Consider the following 14730-nt stretch of genomic DNA (forward strand, 5'->3'; position numbering starts at 1 on the left):
TGTAAGAGGGCTGATGTTTGTTGTTGGGTAAGCTGTTGTAACTCCCTCTCCAATGCTCGGCAACCAGAATGGCTTCTGAAGCACTTTATATGCATTCCAGCATAGCATTGTAGTTAGATTTGATAGCAGTCCTTTCCGTTCATGGATGCTGCAGTAACGCGAGCACAAAGAAAGTCTGCAGTAAGGAACTGTTCTAGCTGAAAGTGCCAAACTGTGGTAGTGAAGCCTCTGTGCTGTGAGCATATTTTGATTGTGACTCAAATATCTCATGAAATGCAAATGTCTGAACTTTCCTTTTAAATATGCCTGTAATTCTTACAGCAAGTTCTGCTGAAAGCTGAATTCTGTACCTGAAAACATCAATTTAGATGAAGATAAATTTGTCTGTTCTTCATAACTGCTAGCCCTAGCCACCTCCAAATAGCAGTGGGGATTTCCCTCTCCCCTCCATTTCCCCTGTGTGAATGGTTTGTGGTTTGGATTCTTTTTATTGTTGAACAGTGAGAAAATTCTGCCTTGGGAACAGGGATAGTTTCTCTTCCTGTGTTACAGCTCTGTGCTTAAAGCATTTGCTTCCTTCACACAAAGGAAGGAATTGATGGTGGTTTGTCTGCTCCCTTTGTGCTCATCAGCTCGGGCCCGGTGAATAGAAGGGGTTGGAAGGGGATTTTTGGGACTTGTAGCAGTGGAGTCAGGCTTTGCAACTTTGGCCCCTCTATTACCTGTCTGCTAATAGTAGTCACAGGAGACTATGTAGGTGAAGTTTTGACTCCTTGTGTGCAGCTTGAGCAGAATTAAGTGCCTGAAAATGTAATTGCTGGTATAGATAACTGATCCCAACTTCATCAAAGACTTAAGTTCTTTACTCCCAGAAGGTGAGCAGCATGCCAGGATGTGCAGGAAGCTGACAGCAGGATGTGGTGTTCCTGCCTCGTGCTAAGGGCAGGGCCTCCCTGCTCCTCGCTCCGCTCAGCCTGGCCCTGTGCCCTGGTGAGGTACAGCCATGGCCCGGCAGGCTGCTGCTCCATGAGTGGATGGCATGCAGGCAGGATTGTGCACTCATTTTACAAGTGGAAGAAATAGTAGATGATTGTTTTTCTTTACTCCTCTCTTCCCTGAAATCAAGAGGCAAATGCCCACAGTCCTGTTGTTTGGAAAAGCTGTTAGGCCATGGTTAGACCAAGTATGCCTAGGCCAAAGACAGAACTGAATCTGGTTTTCTGGCAGCCTGGCTTTCTGCCCTGATCTCAGGCTACCTGCCTATGATGGAAGGTGTGTGGCCACTCCTCCTTTTTGCCATCTTCTCCAAAAAAACAATGAATCTGAGGAGTGCAAATTTGTCTTCTTGCTCCAGCTGCATGCTGACTATGGAAAAAGAGGCAGAGCCATGCTCCTGCTGAAGCTTTGCAGTGCTGTAGCTATGACTGAAAAACTGCAGGCCCAGAGAGGATGAGGAAAGGGAGCAGCTGAGCTGAAGCTGGTGCAGTTCCTGGAGAAGCCTCTTCACAAAACCGTTGCTTAACAGCTGTTTAATCCTGTCTGTTTAAAGTCTGCCCCTGCCAAGTGCTCAACCCTTATGGCTAGCCATGCTCCTTACTTCAAGTGCTTTGCCAAAGTATCATAGCGTCAAGAGAATGTGAGTCTCAAAGGTGTCCTGGCAATTACTCAGGAGTAGAAATTGTGGCAACCCACCTTCACTTCCTAAGCAGGGCATTGGTGTGGGTGCTGCTGTCAGCTCTGACAGAGGCTCTTGTGTTGTTTCAGGTGTTGAGCCTGCATGTGTATTAGGCTTGATAGGAATGGTTACCAGGAAAAACTGCAAAAACTAACAGGTGGTTTCACAAAAATTGGCAAATTTGAAGGCATTGGAAAGGCTCGCTCTACCACATTTCCCACAAGTCTTTAGAAACGTCTGCAAATAAGTAACTGCATCTGTGGAGGGGACCCAAATCCTTTGGGAGAGCTGTACACCTGGACAGGCAGCAAGGTGCTTGGTAAGTGACTGCTGTGCTTATGTTCTTTACCAAAGCCTAATCCTCAGTCTTTACAGAAAGCATAAGAGCTAAATGTTACAATTAGCCAGCATGGAAATTAATTACGCTAGGTTCTAGCATGCCTTCACAATTTTATGCATCTAAAAAGCCAAAGGAAATTATCTCTGTGAAGAACTATGAAGCAAGGCAACATAATCATCTCCTTGCAACTCAGCAAGGAAGGGCAACATTTTGGCATTAAATGTCTGCTTTGTTTACAAGGAGCATCATGACAATAGAATCATTGCTACTGCCTCCCTTCATAGTCGGAACCATGAATTTAAGTCACTTCTCAATAAATCCAAAATGCTGATTAACTAGCTGATAACACCAGAAGGCTGCACTAGCAGAGCCCTGAAACATACAGAGTGTAAATTCTATCTTTGAGGACAATAAAGTAACTCAGCTCTTTTACAGTACCATAGTATTGACTATTAGTTATAGAGTGCCATATAAATTCCTGCGCTATCCATTTTGATTGCAGTTCGAATTGCAGCACTATTTATTTCCTTTCTACAAAACAGTTTCATTAAGAAACTGTTCACAGTCATCAGTAAAACTAAAGGAAACTCTAAAGATTTTTAGTCTGTTCTAGTGACTATAGCTGTCATCTGCTACTTTACATTCAATGGTACGTGGCATATCTGAACTTCCTGGATGATAATTTTAGATTTCATTTAGAAACTGAATGTAGATTAGTTTGTTTTCTCATGGGATATGTGCGTTAATAGTTTGCATATAGAAGTTTTTTTCAAAAATGCAGCAGTATTTTGCTCCATGTATGAAAATAATATTTTTCCTTCAGCGTATCAGGCACCAGGTAGAGTTGGAATCCAAACCTGCATACGTTCTTGACCAAAACAAGCTTATTGTTCAGCAGAGAAAAGAACAAAAGCTCAGAAAGGAAGTCTGCCTGTGCTGTTACAGCTGTTTACTTGAAACAAGCATTGAACCAGCTTTAAAAGTTATACTGGCATGGACATTGTTTAAATAAACTTTCAATTTTGGTATTGATTTTTTTTTTTTTTATGTGTAATGACATTAATTTGAATCAGTTCTGTCTGAAAATGTTCATGTAAAAAAAAAAGTTTGCTTAGCACTTTATATTAATTCTAAAGATGTGCTTGTTATCCTCAAATTACTTCAAGACATTCATTAACAGTTTCAACTTTGTTATCTCCAACTGCAAATGAAATGTTAATCTCCAGGTAGAGGCTCACACACAAGTTTGAACCATATTCTTTATTAAAGCAGAAAGAACCTCACCTGGATGCATCATACATGAGTTAACCCTGAACACAACTGCTTTATGCTGTTAAAGCTTAACAAAGTAGTTCAGTTACAGCTGTACTCCATAGCCAGTAAAAAAAATCACTGTAATCTGAAGGACTGAACTAAAACCAGTTATGCTGAAAAAGCTTTTTTCTTTCTGCGAGGTGGCTTCTTTATCTTATTTGGATTTGGAACAACTTTCTTGATTTTCAAAGGCTGCAAAATTACATGTGAAAGATCGAGCTGATTGCTTCCTGTACGTTTCCGCTTCTGGCTTGAGAGCTCCTCCTCCGGTGTCTCCACAAGCTGCTCAGCTTCATCAATTTCTGACAACTCTGCACATGCTGCAGATCCTTCAATTTGGTATTGAAACCATGGCACTTCCAAAGCAGGTATCTTTGGAATTATTGCTTCTACTACGTCAGTAAATTTATCAGACTGCCTTTTGAAGCCTAGTGCTAAAATGGATGTTAAACCAAGAAGTGGTGCTACCGTTTCACTGAGGCGGGGAACCTGGCCTGCTGGAGTGGCTCGACTTGCGCTCAGCTGAATAAGATGGGATGTGATCATGGCAGGTTTTGCAGATTTGCACACCAGCAAGAGAAGCAGCTCATTTTTCTCCAATGCTTTTGTAACTTCATTAATTCCAATAGCAAGCTGTCTTCTGATGCCCATGTCAGTCCATCCTGGTGCTTGCCGATGGCCTTCTGTTTCTTCTTTGGCAGGGAGCTCATTGTCGCTAGCATCACACTTGCTTTCCATTTGTTTTTTTGTAATGGAACGTTTTTTCTTTCTTGGAGTCTCTATCTTTTTAAGTCCAATACATTTAATCTTTTCTTCTAAGGTCTGTAATATGAAATGCATACCATCTCCATCTATGGCTTTCCACTGAAAAACAAAGGGGTTATCTAGACATGTTTTTACAGTGGTTTTCTTTGCTTTGCGAAGCGACGCCGTCCCTTGTGGAATTACAGGCGTCCTCAGGTTCTGTTCTATTTCGCCACCTAGCTGTAGAGGGAAGGAAGAAAAAGGCAAAGAGTCGTTCAAATCCTCACTATCTGCTGTGGACTTCATTACTAGAGGCTCATCTTGGGAACAGGGAAGAGAAGCATCTCAGCACAAAGTGATACTGGCAGCAGTCATCTTCATACCAGCTCAGTGCTAATCCTTAATAATCCTTCGGCAAGGCACAAGTTGCTTGCTTTTTTCCAGCAACACCAGTGATTGGAAGCCCTTCTGAAGCTGAAACTGAATGAAAGTAGCAGGAGGTTCCACAGATTTAAAAACAAACAAACAAGCAAACAAACAAAAAAAAAACTCAAGTTCTGAAAGACCAGTTTTCACTGCAGCACAGCTGCATTTTAGAACTATCCTGATGTGAAAAAGCTGCAGAATCACAACATGAAACAAGCTCCAAGTTTCTGAATTTGTTTAGGATAAAGTTTTTTAATTTTCATTTGCCTTGTCATACTTACCTATGTCTTACATTTGTCTGCATTTAGAAGGTATGACAGAAGGCTGTAGAGCTCATTTCCTTGAAGGAAGACAATCCTCTGCAGGCCATGCAAAATTTAAAAGGGCTCTTTTACTCTTGCATCAACTAGGCCACGCCTTTGAGGTTATGAAAAATATCAAACTGGAGCAAAGAAAGGATAACTGTTCCAGTTCTGATCTACCCAGTCCAAGTGAAGGCATGCTCTGATTACCAGCCCTGCTAACTCGCTAAGTCCCCATACTCGTGCTTGGGTTACTGTTCAGCATCTCCTTGCCAAACTGCTTTACTGTTGCACAGCCAACAGAACAGAACTCGTGGCAACTCAGGAGAAACAGACATGGCTCTCCTAAGATTCTCTCCTTCCATAAGTAGAAATATCATGTACATTACTTCAGTGGCAACCTTTAGATATTTACAAGAAACCATTTTACTGGTCATATCAATTCCCTGCATACTGATAGTAGGCTACCTTGGTTTTAAAAAAGAAAACGTCTCTGTTGAAATTCCCCCCACCAACTGCACTGCCACAAAGCAATGTCTGTCTGGAGGGATTTTCGTTCAGCTAAACCACATCCACCCCGTGAGCTCAGGCAGGGCAAGCGCACTGAGCAGAGATCATCAGCGCACTGCGACCTGTGCAGCTGCTACCAGAAATCTCACAGGCATCGTACATGTAGCAGTGTTAAGAGAAGATTACGGTGAAGAAGCCTGCGTTTGTCTTTTCAAAATGGACGCTACTGAGGAAAACAAGCGTGTAGGCGCAGGAATTGACGAGGCAAAAAAGCAAAAAACAACTTCTTCCACGCGTATCAGCTTCAGGACCCACTGCTGCCAGCAGAGAAGATGAGCAACGCGAATACTTCCAACATTTACCTCCATTCGAAAACTCCGGTTTCAAAACGCTTCGTGAAAGCCTCCCGCCAGCTCCTGACGAGAAGAAAGAGATCTCAGTTAAGGCGCGGCGCCACCACAGCGCCCTGAAAACGCGCCGGGCGGACGGGAAGGGAACGCAATCGGGCTCCGCTGAGCGCGGCCACCACACTGCGCTTCCACTCGGCCTGCCGCTCACGCGCGGCCTGGGCCGACCCGAGCACGCCAGCAGCACGAACTTGCCCAGCCCTGAGCGCGGCGCGGTGCGGCCCGCCCCTCCCTTGCGACGCACTCCCGCCCCATCCGCCGCCGTGCTCCACGGCCGCCGGGTGGTGGCAGCCGCGGTGTTATGGAGCTGCTTGTGGAGCGTTGCCGCTTCGGGTTTCGTAGCCGGCATTTCTTAATTCTAACAGTGCCATCAGTTTTTTTGCAGGGTACTTTTCGTGGGTAATGAATAGCCGTGCCTTGTCACACGCGAGGTAATGAACTGACAGTGAATTGGCCAGTAGGAGTTTCACGGTGACTTTCCTGCGAAGCGGGTCTCGCGCTGTAACAGCGCCGTGACGCCGACGGCTCGCGGCGGCGGCTGCAGAATGCTTTCGGTTGGAGACCTCAAAGCCCACCCAGCCCTACAGGCAGGCCTGCCCCCCACCGCCTCAGCTGGCCCGGGGCCCCTCCAACCCGGTTCCGAGCGCCTCCTGGGAAGAGGCACCACAGCTCCCGGCGGCCGTGACGGCAGCGCGGCCCTGAGGGGAGGTCGCTGCCCACTCGCCATCTCGCGCGGCCTCGAGGGGCGGACGGCGGCAGTCACCGCGTCGCGCTGCAGGAGAGAGGCCGGACTTCGCGTGGCCACCGCGCCATGGCCCTACAGGTGAGCGGAAGGGGCGGCGGCTCTTCGGTCTTCGTGGCCGTGACCTCCCGGCACGGGAGTCAGCTTCGGGCTCAGAACAGCGCGTTACCTGTGCGCAGCCCGTTGGGAGCTCTCCCCGGGCGCTGTCACGGCGGCGGGATGAAATGGGCCTTTCAGGTGCGCTCGCTCTGTTAGGATAGGTTCGTTGTTAGCAGCTGGCACGGGATGGGGAAGCGCCAAGCCCAGGTATGCGTGTGTATGTGGGAAGTGTGCAGTTTTAAGGGAGTTTTTAGGGTGCGCGCATCTTTGGAGCGCTACGCTTTACGTGGCGTTTTGGTAGGAAAGCTGCTGCCTCCACCCGTCAGCGGCTCCTGAAGGAACCACCTTCGTTACTGCCTTCCAGCACTCTGCGGCACGTGTCACTGCCCGCCTCGCCCCTGCCAGGACGGGTTTGGCTGTTATTCTCTATGGGGTTTTCCGTTCTCCCTTTCGCTTTAAGATCCTCCAGCCCTTTATCCTGCCTTCGTTGCCATGCCTGGCTCAGCTCGCTGTGTGTGTGAGAGGCCCCGACGCGGGGCGCGTTGGCAGAGCTCAGCGCTTTGAGCTGCAGCTCCGAGGGGCGGCACAGAGGGCTCCTTGTTCCTTCTGATCCCGCTCCTTCTGTGGGCCAGGATGCCAAGTCCCGAGCGGAATGCCAGCTTTTGTTTCATCGGCGGTCGTTATAGTTTGCTGTATCCTGCCTTGAATTTCGACTAGAAAATAAACGCGTTAGCCCCGATATTTAAGAACTGAGCCGTGCATCGCTGTTAGAGAGACCCTATAGATGATTTCTACATATTATCGCTTTGGTAAACAGCTGCCACCCGCATCCCTTACAGTCACTGACTTCGTCGTGTGGAAACGAGGGCAGCGTGAGCAGAGCAGTGTTTTAGCAGGAAGGCTCTGAAACATCTCTGAGTTTTGCAAACTGAGGATGAAGAGTTCATTCCAGCTTCTTTCTTTGCGTGTATTATCACTATATGTGATAACAGTCTGATAATTTCTGTGTTTATCTTTAATGCATGTGTGTAAAACTACATCTGCATATGTATATGTATTCTAAAGATGCACTTCTGCTTTTGATTTGAGGAGTGAGAGGGAAATTCTATCAGCTCATGATTAAAGGATATTATATTTTACAGGCTAAGCATGTTGTGTAAGCAAGCAAATCCTAAGCAAAATCCGTGCACAAAGATTGGATTGAGGGAGATGAAGAAAAGAATGTTTGACATTGAAATTTCATTTCCATGCACTTATTGCTGACAAGGATGTGCGTTGCATATTTTTTAAACATTGGCTTGTGATATTTCATATAGATCCAAATAGAATAAAAGTATAGAAAAATAAGAAAATAATAGTGGCATCCTTATTGTGGGTTGTTTTTTTGTTTAGTTTTTCTTTTGCCTGTACAAGTCTAATGCTTCTAGCTCATTCTTTTTGTGATGATAGTTCAGAAAATAACTCTGCATAAAGGAGGTTTCCACCAACTTGAATAGTTTCTTCTATCTCTGCCCTGGCAGGGCCTTACACACAGCAGTGGCCACAGTGTAAAGATGAAGATAAAACTTACGTAATCTTCAGTAAGTTGTGGCAACTTGATACTGATACTGATGCCAGTTCTTCCTCTTGCTGGTGATCGAGTATGAGTGCTGCTGTTGTTTGTATGTGTATGGGTAATACAAAGAGGTATAGTGGTGTAAGTTGCTGATCCATGGAGTCAGGTATGTTGTGTCTACTGGTGTTGGGATTAAGAATGAAATACTTGTTTTACAATGGAGTGGTTCACTTGGAAGGGACCTACAAGACCAACGAGTCCCTCTGTCTGACTTCTGCAGGGCTTACCAAAATCTTAGGCCTTGAATGCCTGAGTTCTGACCCTGTCCTGCCATTGGTTTATTAAAGGTTTTATTAAACCTTTTCCATGGGAAATCCTAGACTTACCACTAAACATATGAGTAATAGAAACCATCTAATGAACTACTATGCTTGCTCTAATAAATATTTTAAGCACATGCCTTCGGAGGCAGACTAATATTTTATGTATTCCTCTTGCATTAGGCTGACTTCGATGGGGCTGCAGAAGATGTTAAAAAATTGAAAACAAGACCAACTGATGAAGAACTGAAGGAACTCTATGGATTCTACAAACAAGCTACTGTTGGAGATATTAACATTGGTATTTCTGTTTCCATATATACATCCAATTTACTCTGTATCTTGAAAACAAGAAAATGTTTTATAAATCTGCATGATAATTAATGAATGTATGCATTTGTTTTGGCAGAATGTCCAGGGATGTTAGATATGAAAGGCAAAGCCAAATGGGAGGCATGGAACCTGAAAAAAGGTGTTACAGCAATTAAATTTACCTCATGTAATAACTTTAACAGGATAGCAAATAAGAATAGATAATGACTCCTCCTTTTCTTTGCAGGTATATCGAAGGAGGATGCCATGAATGCCTATATTTCTAAAGCAAAAGCAATGATAGAAAAATATGGGATTTAAAATACTCAGACATCACACTCTGAGTCTTCTCAGTGATTAAGGAAGTAACTCTGCAGAGGAGAATGCAGTACTAACTGGTTATTGTGAAATCTAACAGTAAGATCATTTACGCATGAGCCACTCCACTGCGAAAGGTGTTCACTGCATACTATATTCCTAGACTGTATCTTACTCTAATTAAATGTGAGCCTATGAAATAAATGCTTCTGTAAGAGTTGTGGGGTTTTTGTTTTGTTTTGTTTTGTTTTTATATAAAATCATATTTAGCATTTTTACAATACACACAGAGAAGTTCTTAAGGCAAAATAACTTATAAGAGCTGTCACTTTTTGCAGCTGATGTTGAAAACAGTTTATGCATGTGCTGAATGAGAAGAGCGAGAAAAGATGAAAAGTGTTTTATTTCTAAGACACAAAGCTAGAGTTTATTTTCAAAAATTAGAGCAACTCTTTAAATCCTTTTAAAGAATTACAGTGAAGATCTTCTGGAGGAACAGAGTAACTTTTAGGCATAACAATGCAATTCAGCAGAAAGAATGACTTAATAATTAAGTGCTGTAGACTAATCTTATACCTGCTATTAAAATAGAGGGAAATACTCATAGAGCAGCATTTTCTATACACTTGGTTATGTGTTTTATCAAGAAAATTTCATTAGAAGGTTCCAGCAGATAAAAGTGACCTCCAGGAAGACTGTAAATGGAAGTATCTCCTCTGGTTATATTGAGCCAGGCTGAAAAATATATTTAAAGTGTCAGAAATGTCAATTATTCTGGTCATCTTATGAAACCACTTCAAAATTATTTAGTAATTGCTTTAAATCTCTCATCAATGGCTTTCTCTGCATTTCATTGTATCTCTGTTTTATTTAAGAAGGTGATAAAAGACCCTAGAGAACACCATTCATGAAATGATTTGCTGCAGCAGGGAAATGCCTAACCAGAAAAGAAAATACTTAAACAAAGTACCTTCGGCATCATGCACTGTTTCTTCAGAGCCATCAAAGCAGGTGACATCACAAGAGAAGATGGTTTTCCTTTCTACCTTCTCAAAACTGTGAACATAAAAAAGTTTTATTACCATAACTTTCCCTGTCCTAAGATACCTTTGGGTTTTGCCTCTATATACAGAATAGCTATTTTTTTCTACTCAAAAACAGCATAAACTTTATGGGTTAAATTGTGTAGAACATCAAGAAGTGGAATTACTGAGTTTGTAAGATTCTTAAGTCCTTACACTACTGCACTTAGAGCTCGAGTTTTAAAGAAAAAATGACTCAACAGTTAAGAAAAAAGAGCTTTAACCTGCAATGAAAATTCTCCCTGACAATAAAATGAATGCTTTCTGCTTATATTAAAGTTCTGATATTTCAGGGCCTTATCAGTGTCAGGTTCCTAGAGCCAAAGAGAAAGAGGTCTTTCTCTTTGCCAGGGTGAAAAACTTTAACCACCCACAACTAGGTGAGCTAGTTGTAGAATAGTAGGTGGCATGGAAGTTTCCTCTTTGTTCCTAGAAGAAAGGAATTCTTTGCTTCTTGTTAGGTTAGTGGTCTTTGGATCAGAAGGCTGAACAACATGATCCTGAGGCATGACTAGCTTCACGTTCTACCATGACATATTCAGTACTGTAATAATAGTAATGGCAGTTTCATAAGCAGTGTTTTCGTTCATGGCAGAAAAAGTAGACATAAAGACACACTAAGAAGAAAGCTGTATTTACTGTTTCATATTTTTTAATAGCAGAAACCAAAGCAAATTGCAGAGGAATAAAAAAAAACAACTACCTGAAAGGATCAGGCAGAATTAAAGCTTTAAAATATAAGCGTCATACAAAGTTGTAAAACTTACGAATATGTCTGAAGAATGCTAACATCTTCTCTTACAGTAAGTATCAGGTGTTTCTTGATGTCCTCATTTTTCAGAAACTCAGAAGGAGTTCCTCCTAAGAATTTGACATGTTCAAGAATGTCTTCATCTTTTGCTTCGTTTACTTTTCCCATCAGAAGAAATGCTTCAGACTGTGAGCACCAGACAAAAGATCAGGTGTCGTGTATAATACAGACAGTATTAAATTATACACCGCTTTAAATAATATTTTCACTAAGAATTGTTTGAATAAAAAGCTAGGAAGACACTCTATCACCAGTACTCAGTGGCTGATCAGTTTAACATTTGCAGAGAATGCTTCTTAGAGAGGGTTAGGAGACAGTGTTTGCTAACTGATGGTAAGTGAGAAAGACACTGAGAATTTCAGACACGTAACAATGAATTTGATTTTGACTCTCACTATTGAAGTATAAGGAATAAAACAGTGAAGAAGAGACTAACTAGTGGGCACAGTGCCCACTGATGTACTGCTGGAGTGACCTAGAGGTTGTGGAAATTTTCAGGACTCATAATTACTTCTATGAAGCACTAGCTCATACTTGAGCATGCCTGTTAACAAGTCCCAGAAAGAGAAGAATGGAAACAGCGAATGGCAGCTGAACATAGGAGGGCTGGGAAAAAGCCCAGTTGCTGTTATTTTACTGAGAAAGACCAGGAGAACCAGCAGAACAACCAGAAAATCAGAAGCAGAGGGTACTGAGGGCAAATTAAGAAAGAAAAAAGGATTAAAAGGAGAAAAAATAACTGGCAAATGCACTGAGGGCTCATGTTGGAGGCTGATAAAAGACTCAGGTAAGACAGTTATTTCATGTTACAAAGGAGTGTAACTTTATGTTTTGTTTTTGTTTGTTTGTTTGTTTGTTTTACTATGAAGCCAAAGGCCATAGTAAATAATAGAGTATTGAGAAGATCAATGAGATTGTTCTCTCTAGCTTAAGGTTAGCTGTGGTAAATATTCCACTGAAATTCTCCATCCACCTCAGAATTAACATCCTCAAAGAAATAAGAATATTTTTCTGATGTGGCCTGACACTTGCTTTGTTTTAAAGCACTTGACATATACAGTACTGTAAAAAGATACCACAGATGTTTTACTCGTGCTGGCTAATATACTGTTCTCTTTTGCACTGGTAATGATTTTGTAACTTACATGTGGGGCATATACCCCTGATAAAAAAAGGTGGATCGGCTCTAGTCCATGCTTTTCTTTCAAGTGTACCGCAACTGCATAGCTAATGTAAGCTCCAAAACTGCAGCAAAAAGAGAAAGTAGTGAAAGTATAAGTAAAATCTGGAAAACATTAACATAATTTGAACATTAGTGCTAACAGGCTATCTTTAACAATGGCAGAAATTGTGAATACAGTGAATTTTATGGTTCTGTAATTATGACATAAATTATAGTGAAAGTAACTAACTCACACAAGATATATTTCAATACAGTTTTACAAATCAGGCCTTTGTTGCCTACATTTATTGTAGTAGTCTCCCAGATTTACAGTAAAGAGAGTTATGTTGAGTAATTGAAAGTAAGTGATCTTCAGAACATTTGTTTAATGATTGGTTCACCTCATCCATTCATTAAGGAGTAAACGTTGACACAAATATTAACGCTAAACAATTGTAACGTATTAGTGTAAAAATAAATCACAGCACTGCCATTTTCAGAAGACATTGTACCTGAAGTCATTTAAAAGTAATTTAAAATAAATACACATAGTCTTTGTGATCAGCAGCATCCTTTAGTATAGGTTGACAAAACCTTTGCAGAAATGGATTTGCCAATGGATTTTGCCAGGAGGGTCGAATAACTATGCAAAGCTAAAGTGTTCCTTCACCAGGGTATCTGAAAATGTGTGTAACGTCACCTGTGACCAAAGAACGCAAATGGTTTTTCTTGCAGATCTTTCAGCAAAGCACTGGTTATTTCATTAATGACGGCTGTCATGTCTTTTGCAAAAGGCTCCTTAGCACGACTTTCTCTTCCAGGAAGCCTTACAACAGACACTACAGAACAGACAGAGGAAGAGACCGAAAAGAATTGCAGTCATTTCAAGTGCAAACAGTAAGTCATTTTCATTCAGTTTTCTCATCAGTTCTGAAAATATCCAGGTTATGTAAATTAATCCTTTTATGGTTGGTACATTGTGTTTGCTACTCCTACTGTTATCATTTAATCCTGTCATTAAAGACAGATCAAGTCTCCATCCCTTCCTTTACTCACAAATGTTCCCTCACCCACTGGAGTAATCTATAAAAGCCTTGAATCAGAAATTCACTTAAAATGATAACAAACTCATGATCTCAGCAGAGGTTTTAAAGCAATTTTATTGCTGTTAGTACTAATAACAATCAAAAATCCACCAATTTCAATAAAAGAGTAAAGAATATCCTTTCATGGGCAGCATTACAAAGTTAACCAACTATCAGAATCATACAGTCCCTGTGTTCCCCTTGGAAGGCTCTTCGGGGCTATGCACAGTAAAATGCAGAATCATCACATAAATCAATGAGCATAGTACGGCTTTTTATTACATTCCTTTCAAAAATGTGGAGTTTTCTCTCACTGCTTAAAGAAAATAAGAAATTAATAGATTGGTAAGAATGTTGGCTTCCTGAAATTTCTGAAAGTAATGGGTAACACACAAAGTATTTTACAAGAGATAGAATAAGCCACTGCATAGTTCCATAGATAGTGGTACAAAAATGTTCATGTTTTTGTCTTTTATTTTAAGACAACTAAAGCATCTGAAAGAGCATGCTGCTATCTCCCTTTATCCATCAAGGTCTGCAGTTGTTCCTAGGCCATCTCCTTAGTAATTTCGTTGAAAACATTTCCTTGTGAACAAAAGCCTTTCCTTTTTAAGTTTTTACTTTTTTTAATTTCTAGGAAAGGTAGATGTGACTTATGCAACAATTTGCAGGAAGCATGCAAGCAATTCGAGGACCAGTACAACTGCAATGGCAATGGCCTCTATAAATGCTAAATACCTCCTCTTTTCTTTTGGAAGGTCTGGGATGAGGCCTTGGTTTCTCTTCGAATAGTTCAGCATTGGATCATTTTAGCACTGATACAGCCTGGCAGCAATGACAATTGCTTCACACTGTAACTAAACCTAATGTCACTGTTATAAATCCATTTTTTCAACTTCAAATTTGAAAACGAGTGCAGAATGACGCAAATGCTCTGGATAAATGAAATTAATTCTGTGCAGCCTCCCAGTGTTAAAAAGTACTTCTTAGATCTTCATAAGGCTTCTATAAGGCACCGCTGATGCCTTGTTTTCACACAGTTAACAGTATGCAACTGTGTTGCTGCTTCTGAATCCTACCAGCAGTTTCTGAGGCAGCAAAAATTCTACATGGTCTCCAGAAATTTAGCTCCAAGGATATAACTTTTTAACTTAGTCAAGTATATTGTACAAGGTGGTACAGAAGCTTAGTAAACCCAGAATCCTAATGGAAATGTGAATTCCTAGTGGAATTCCTTTCTAGATATAAGGTCCACTGGAAAAAAGATTGCAGCGCTCTCAAGAATATGATATTCTGTTTAAAAAAATGTGGTAACTGCAATTCAGACTGCCCAGCTTTCTTAACTTCTGCTTTAAGTACACAAATGACAAACCTTCAATTGAGCTGCTGAAGAGTTTGCCCCATTGAGCAAAGTGAGAAGTTCCACCTCCAGCCCAGGGAAAGCAAATCAGCCTACAGAGAGCATTTGGCCTTTTATATGGACGAACAATCGCCTTCTCCATGCCTGGGAAAAAAATAAAAGTAAC

At 41.6% G+C, this 14730-nt stretch overlaps 3 protein-coding genes across 3 annotated transcripts; 1 reads left to right on the plus strand and 2 right to left on the minus strand.

The window, feature by feature from the left end:
* Positions 1-3260: 3260 nt before the first annotated feature.
* RPP38 (ribonuclease P/MRP subunit p38) lies at positions 3261-5941 on the minus strand. Its single transcript, XM_010712605.4, has 2 exons — positions 5674-5941; positions 3261-4313 (listed from the first exon to the last, which is right to left on the minus strand). Exons 1-2 carry the CDS (start codon positions 5677-5679, stop codon positions 3438-3440), a joined length of 882 nt encoding a protein of 293 aa, XP_010710907.2. The 5' UTR covers positions 5680-5941; the 3' UTR covers positions 3261-3437.
* Positions 5942-6092: 151 nt separating this feature from the next.
* ACBD7 (acyl-CoA binding domain containing 7) lies at positions 6093-9281 on the plus strand. The gene is made up of 4 exons (XM_010712603.2): positions 6093-6541; positions 8618-8735; positions 8844-8906; positions 8994-9281. Exons 1-4 carry the CDS (start codon positions 6530-6532, stop codon positions 9065-9067), a joined length of 267 nt encoding a protein of 88 aa, XP_010710905.1. The 5' UTR covers positions 6093-6529; the 3' UTR covers positions 9068-9281.
* Positions 9282-9447: 166 nt separating this feature from the next.
* On the minus strand, positions 9448-14730 carry OLAH (oleoyl-ACP hydrolase). The gene is made up of 6 exons (XM_010712602.3): positions 14577-14730; positions 12820-12958; positions 12103-12202; positions 10914-11083; positions 10035-10120; positions 9448-9799 (listed from the first exon to the last, which is right to left on the minus strand). Exons 1-6 carry the CDS (start codon positions 14704-14706, stop codon positions 9666-9668), a joined length of 759 nt encoding a protein of 252 aa, XP_010710904.1. The 5' UTR covers positions 14707-14730; the 3' UTR covers positions 9448-9665.

Source organism: Meleagris gallopavo, chromosome 6 (assembly GCF_905368555.1).
Source record: "Meleagris gallopavo chromosome 6, MGAL_WU_HG_1.1, whole genome shotgun sequence".
Classification (NCBI taxonomy): Eukaryota; Metazoa; Chordata; class Aves; order Galliformes; family Phasianidae; genus Meleagris; species Meleagris gallopavo.

Excerpts from the sequence above, each read along its gene's own strand:
- OLAH (XM_010712602.3), bottom strand. The coding sequence starts at position 14,706 with ATGGAGAAGGCGATTGTTCGTCCATATAAAAGGCCAAATGCTCTCTGT. Across the intron at positions 10,121-10,913 it reads AGCATTCTTCAGACATATTC|TTTTGAGAAGGTAGAAAGGA; the intron begins GTAAGTTTTACA and ends TTATGTTCACAG. Across the intron at positions 9,800-10,034 it reads AACAGTGCATGATGCCGAAG|CCTGGCTCAATATAACCAGA; the intron begins GTACTTTGTTTA and ends TATATTTTTCAG.
- ACBD7 (XM_010712603.2), top strand. Across the intron at positions 8,736-8,843 it reads TGTTGGAGATATTAACATTG|AATGTCCAGGGATGTTAGAT; the intron begins GTATTTCTGTTT and ends TTGTTTTGGCAG. Across the intron at positions 8,907-8,993 it reads GGCATGGAACCTGAAAAAAG|GTATATCGAAGGAGGATGCC; the intron begins GTGTTACAGCAA and ends TTTTCTTTGCAG.